This window comes from Hemitrygon akajei, unplaced genomic scaffold (genome assembly GCF_048418815.1).
Source record: "Hemitrygon akajei unplaced genomic scaffold, sHemAka1.3 Scf000159, whole genome shotgun sequence".
In the NCBI taxonomy this organism is placed as follows: domain Eukaryota; kingdom Metazoa; phylum Chordata; class Chondrichthyes; order Myliobatiformes; family Dasyatidae; genus Hemitrygon; species Hemitrygon akajei.
Genome location: NW_027332045.1, coordinates 55324 through 61394, shown reverse-complemented (window position 1 = coordinate 61394; position 6071 = coordinate 55324). Strand labels below are relative to the sequence as shown.

Sequence of the window (6071 nt, the reverse complement as noted above, 5' to 3'; positions counted from 1 at the left end):
TTGGGTTATAATTATTGATAACCGAGGAACTAACCACTGGAAGCGATGTTGTTCTGTCTGTATGTGTGGGAGCCTGGAGTCAGTGCGCGGGTTTTTCGGGAGGAGAACCGAAGAGGAAGGACGTGCTGGACACTTTGGTCCCAGGTTGGACCCAGGCGGCGGGTCGAGGAGGTCGGAGAAGATCGAATGGTGGACAGAAGGCTTCGATAACTGAGCTCCAATGGTTGTGCACGAACTGATTGAACTCTGATAAGTCTTTCCCCTTTTTTCTTTTCTTTTTATATTGTATCGCTATTAATAACCTAGTTCTAGTAAGATTTATAAAGAGTAATCTGTTAAACGTACATTGTGTGCCGTTTTATATTGAATGTGCGAGTTTGTACCAGTGTGCATTTCACAGCATCCACGCAAACGGGAGACACGGTTTGGCGGGTGGACGGATTTTCTCCTGGACAAATACAAGCCGATAGCCCTGGGGGTCACATTTGTGGGCTGCTCGTCCCGGGATTGAATTCCGTGGATGCTGTGTGACCACTCTGCTTAAATAAAATACAGTCGGGATGGCTGCAGCTGCTTTTCGGCGATGGTGTGCGGCTGCGAAGGTGGCAGAGAGCAATGCATGCGTGCTGAGGGGGGTGGAGACTAGCGTACCGGATGAAGTGTTACTTCGAGGTTTGAGTGCGGTTAAAAGTTTTGGCAAAGTGGAGATTGTATCGCGGAACTTTGATTTTGAGTCAGGTACAGATATAGTGTTAGTGCAGACAAGTGAGGACATAACAGGGGCGGAGTTGGCAGAGGAGATTGGCGTCCCCGGGGAGGCGGGGCCATGGCGCCTGCAGAGTGTCGGGGAAGGAGGGGTCAAAGCTCAGCGAGCGGAGTTGCCTGCAGAGGGGGGAGGAGATCATAGGGAACGGATTCTTCCGGTGTTGGAGGATGAAGGGAAAGAGTGGTCAGATTTGGAAAAGTTGGTCAGTTCCCATTCCACCGTGAAAGGCGAGAGCTCTGAGTTGGCCTCTGCACTTACCTCCTTAGCGAGAAGGGCAGAGGGGCCCCGCCAGAAGATAGGAGTTTTCTCGGGGATAACGCCCACTCCCGAGGGTGAGGAGGATTATGAGACATGGGATGAGCAAACGTCACAGTTGTTGAGGGAGTGTCAGTGCTCGGATGAGGAAAAGCGACAGAGATTAGTTGAAAGTTTGCGGGGAGAGGCGGCTGGGGTAGTGCGAGGTGTGAAGGTTAACCAGCCTTTGGCCACTCTGAAGGACGATATGGAGGCTTTGGAAAGTGCTTTTGGGTTGACTGGGAGCTCCTCGGGGAGTTCTAAAACATTTATCAGGAGGAGGGTGAGAAGCTCTCTGCGGACCTTTTTCGGCTTGAGAGACAGCTTAATGGATTGCGGCGCCGGGGGCAGGGGGGTCATTCGGGCTGAACAAGTGGATCAGTTAAGGATGGATCAGGTATTTCGGGGTGTCCAGTCCGAGGACAAGATTGCTTGGAGTCTCCGGCAGTCTTATTAAACGCCCCCTCCTCCGTCCGACGTTCGTTCAACTGATCAGAGATGTGAGGGGGGATGAGGGCGTGTTGAGGGCTCGGGAGGACTCTGTCAGTAGGGTGAGATCCTCAGTTGTAGCCCCCGGTGGGGATGGGAGAGGAGCCGGCTCCACCCGGCAACTGATAGAGGATGTGGTGGCCGAGCTGAGGGCTGAGGGGTCGGTAAGGAGGGCTTTGCCCCCCCCCCTCCCCCAGAGGACGGACAGCGCAGGATGCTGCGAGTGGCCGGAGGTTTGCGAGAAGAGGGGTGGCTGGAAGCGTGTGCTATAACTGTGTGAAAGAGGGGCACTTCCGGAGAGACTGTGAGAGGCAGGGGTGTGCTATAACTGCGGGGAGGAGGGTCACTTCCAGCGGGAATGTGAGCGGCAGGAAGCCTCTAGGAGGACGAGTCCCCGGGTATCCAAAAGGGAGAGGTGTCGGGAAACCTAGAGGAGACCCAGTGAGGGAACGGCCTTGCGTCTCTCGGGGAACCCGTTCGCAGGAAATTACCAAGCAACCCACGAAATCACACGACTCTATTCCGGAAGGATTAGTGGAACCCCGCTCGAGCGTGTCGCTACGGATCGAGGGAATCTCCGCGAAAGCCATACTCGACACCGGGGCGCAGGTCTCGCTATTATATCGTTAGTTTTACAATCAATACTTAAAGCATTTGCCATTGTCCCCATTCCGTGCACTGGGGATTTGGGGCGTCAGTGCTAGGGATTACCCGTTTGAAGGGTATTTGCTGGTGAAACTGGGGTATTCCGAAGCCGATGTGGGAGTGTCCGAAGTTCTGGAGACGTTAGCGCTGGTTTGTCCAGAGCCAGTTGAAACGGCGGATGCTTCAATACTGGTGGGGAACAACATCCCTGTGGTGCGGAGTCTCATGGGGGCCTGCAGGAGAGGACTGTTTGGGGGACCGAGCCGAGCACCGAGCGTTTCATGCTGCATTTGAGCAAGTGCGACGCCGCCCTGGGCCGGAGACTGAATTTAAAAGGGGGACTGTCTGGTCCACCCAGTCGAAGCCTGTGATAATAAAGCCCAGGGAAGCAGCAAGAGTGATGGGAACCCCCAGATTTCCCGGAGTGCCTGATGGCGAGGCCCTCGAGGGGGAGTCACGATTTCCGGCTGGGGTGCTGGTGAGGCCCGAAGTGCAGAGGCCCTCGGTGGTAGATGCCAGGCGGATAGCGGTGAGTGTCAGGAACACTACGGAGAGAGAAATCACCTTTAAGAGAGGGATGCCGCTGGGGCATTTGTTCCCGGTGACGGTAATGTCTAGTGCCCCTGTGAGGCCCACTAAGGGGGAAGGATTGGAAAACAGAGGAAAGCTGACCGCTGAGGCCTTTAACTTTGGGGACTCTCCTGTGCCGCCAGAGTGGAAACGCAGGCTGCTGGAGAAGATGTTGAAGCAGGAAGATGTTTTTTTCACTTGGTGAGTTTGATATGGGTTGTTCCAAGAGCACTCGCCATATCACCCAGTGACTGAGGACACCTCGTTCAGGGAGAGGTCGCGGCGACTGGCCCCTGCAGATGTGGAAAACGTGCGGCAGCACTTATGCAAGTTGAAGAAAGCTGGAATTATCACTGAGTCCCGAAGGCCCTATGCGTCCCCAATAGTAGTGGCCCGGAAGAAGAACGGAAAGGTACGCATGTGTGAGGACTATAGGACCCTGAACCGGCGCACTGTCCCTGACCAGTATACGGTCCCGAGGGTTGAAGACGCGTTGGCCTGTCTGAGTGGAGCGAGTTGGTTTAGTTTGCTGGACTTGAGGAGTGGATTTTACCAGATCGCGATGAGTGAGGCCAACAAAGGGAAGACGACATTTATATGCCCACTGGGGTTTTTCCAGTTCGAAAAGCTGCCCCAGGGCACATCGAGAGCTCCTGCCACCTTCCAGAGGGTCATGGAGAAGGCGGTGGGGGATATGAATTTGCTTGAAGTGTCGATGTATTTGGATGATTTGGTAGTATTTGGAGCCACCTTGGAAGAACACGAAGCGAGGCTACTGAAGGTGCTAAGTCGGCTGAGGGAGGAAGGGTTAAAACTCTCCCTGGACAAGTGTCAGTTCTGCAAGACGTCTGTTAGCTATGTTGGACACATAATCTTGCAAATTGGAGTACCTGCAGACCCAGATAAGATAGAAGCGGTGACCACGTGGCTGAGACCCCAGACTGTGAGCGCTCTGCTCTCGTTCTCGGGGTTCTGTGGTTATTATTGGAGATACGAAAAGGGCTACGGCAAAGTGAGTCACCCGCTGAAACAGCTTCTGCGTGGTTACCCTCCCATGGGGAAGAAAGGAAAAGGGGGGCGGGAGGTTGCAGAATATCTGAACCCGTCGGAACCCTTCGGACAGAGATTGGAACCCGCTGTTCCTTCGGTCATTATGGGGAACGTGAACTCGCTGCCAAATAAATTGGATGAGCTAGCCTCACTAGTAAGGAATGTTAAAGCATACAAGGAATGCAGTTTAATGTGTTTTTCCGAAACATGGCTGACGGCTAACATCCCGGATGTAAATGTAGAATTACCTGGTTTTACTACGGTAAGATTTGACAGAGATGCCAAAAAGTGTGGGAAGAAGAAAGGAGGGGGACTCACTGTCTACATTAACGTAAGATGGTGTAACCCCGGGCATGTGAGTACAAAGATCTCCGTTTGTGAAAGAGATATTGAGCTGATCGCCGTGAGTATGAGGCCATATTACCTGCCTCGAGAATTCGCAAGCGTCATTGTGGTGAATGTGTATGTCCCGCCGCGTGCCGACGCAACGGTAGCGTGTGACGTCATCAGCTCCGCTGTTGCTAGGCTTCAGACACAGCACCCTGAGGCACTGGTGATAATTACAGGGGACTTCAACCATATGACTTTGGACAAGACACTACCTGCTTTCTCCCAGTACGTGGATTGTTACACCAGGGGTAATAGGACTATTGACCTACTGTATGCAAACGTAGAGGATGCATATAGTGCATCCCCGCTGCCTTCACTGGGGAAAGCTGATCACAACCTGGTTTTGTTACAGCCCAGATATAAATCAATTGTGATGAGGCATCCCACTACCACACGCTCTTTTAGGAAGTGGACTCCTGAAGCTGAACAGGCCCTGAGAGACTGCTTCGGTACTACTAACTGGGATGTACTGCAAGGGGGGCTCTGTGGGGGCGTTGAGGAGGTCACTGAATGCACAACGGACTATATTAACTTTTGTGTGGATGCCGTTGTTCCTGTTAGAACTGTTCGCTGCTATCCCAATAATAAGCCCTATATCACTAGTCACATCAAAGGCCTCCTAAACCAGAAGAAGAGGGCCTTTAAAGATGGTGATCGGTTGGAGCTTAAAAGAGTTCAGAAGGAACTCAGAGTACAGATAAGGGGGGCAAAGGAGCAGTATAGGAGGAAGCTAGAACAAAAGCTGCAGAAAAAAAGCATGAAGGAGGTGTGGGATGGGATGAAGATCATCACCGGATGCGGTGCAAAGCGGGGGGCAAACATAAGTGGAGATGTGGAGAAAGCGAACCAGCTGAACAACTTCTTCAACAGGTTAGACAGCACAATCTCATCCTCACCGCAGAAATCCACACCAGGCTTACTTCCCTCACAGGAAAAATAGCCACTCACAGGAGACCTTGCCCACGCCCAGGATTACGGCTGCACAGGTGGAAGGTCAACTGAGGAAGATCTGTACCAGCAAGGCGGCTGGAGCGGATGGAGTTTCCCCACGATTACTGAGGGCCTGTGCGACTGAGCTGGGACAACCACTACAGCGCATCTTCAACATGAGCCTGGAGCAGAGAAGAGTACCCAGACAGTGGAAAACATCCTGTATTGACCCGGTACCGAAGAAACCACAACCAAAGGAGTTGAATGACTTCAGACCTGTTGCCTTGACGTCGCACGTGATGAAGACCATGGAGCGGCTGATAATACAGAATCTGAGGCCACAAACCAGGCACGCCCAGGATCCTCTTCAGTTTGCGTATAAGGAGAAGGTGGGAGTGGAGGATGCTATCACGTATTTGCTGCACAAATCACTCTCTCACCTAGATGGGGTCTGTTGTGCTGTGAGGATTACATTCCTTGACTTCTCTAGTGCCTTTAACACCATCCAGCCCAAGATCTTAAGGCACAAACTAACGGAGATGGGAGTAGACTCTCACATGGTGGATTGGATAGTGAACTACTTGACAGATAGACCTCAGTATGTGCGGTTGGGAGACTGTAGGTCTGACACGGTGGTCAGCAGCACAGGAGCGCCGCAGGGAACCGTACTCTCTCCGGTCCTGTTCACCCTGTACACATCAGACTTCCAATATAACTCGAAGTCCTGCCATGTGCAGAAGTTCGCTAATGACACGGCCATAGTGGGGTGTGTCAGGAATGGACAGGAGGAGGAGTATAGGAAACTGATACAGGACTTTGTGATATGGTGCAACTCAAACTACCTGCGTCTCAATATCACCAAGACCAAGGAGATGGTGGTGGACTTTAGGAGATCTAGGCCTCATATGGAGCCAGTGATCATTAATGGAGAATGTGT

At 52.4% G+C, this 6071-nt stretch overlaps 1 protein-coding gene across 1 annotated transcript; it reads left to right on the top strand.

Moving 5' to 3' along the window:
- Positions 1-560: 560 nt before the first annotated feature.
- On the top strand, positions 561-1517 carry LOC140724079 (modulator of apoptosis 1-like). Its single transcript, XM_073038562.1, has one exon. It carries the CDS (start codon positions 561-563, stop codon positions 1515-1517), a length of 957 nt encoding a protein of 318 aa, XP_072894663.1.
- Positions 1518-6071: the final 4554 nt, after the last annotated feature.

Bases quoted from the DNA above. Each gene is read 5' to 3' on its own strand.
- LOC140724079 (XM_073038562.1), top strand. From the start codon at position 561: ATGGCTGCAGCTGCTTTTCGGCGATGGTGTGCGGCTGCGAAGGTGGCA.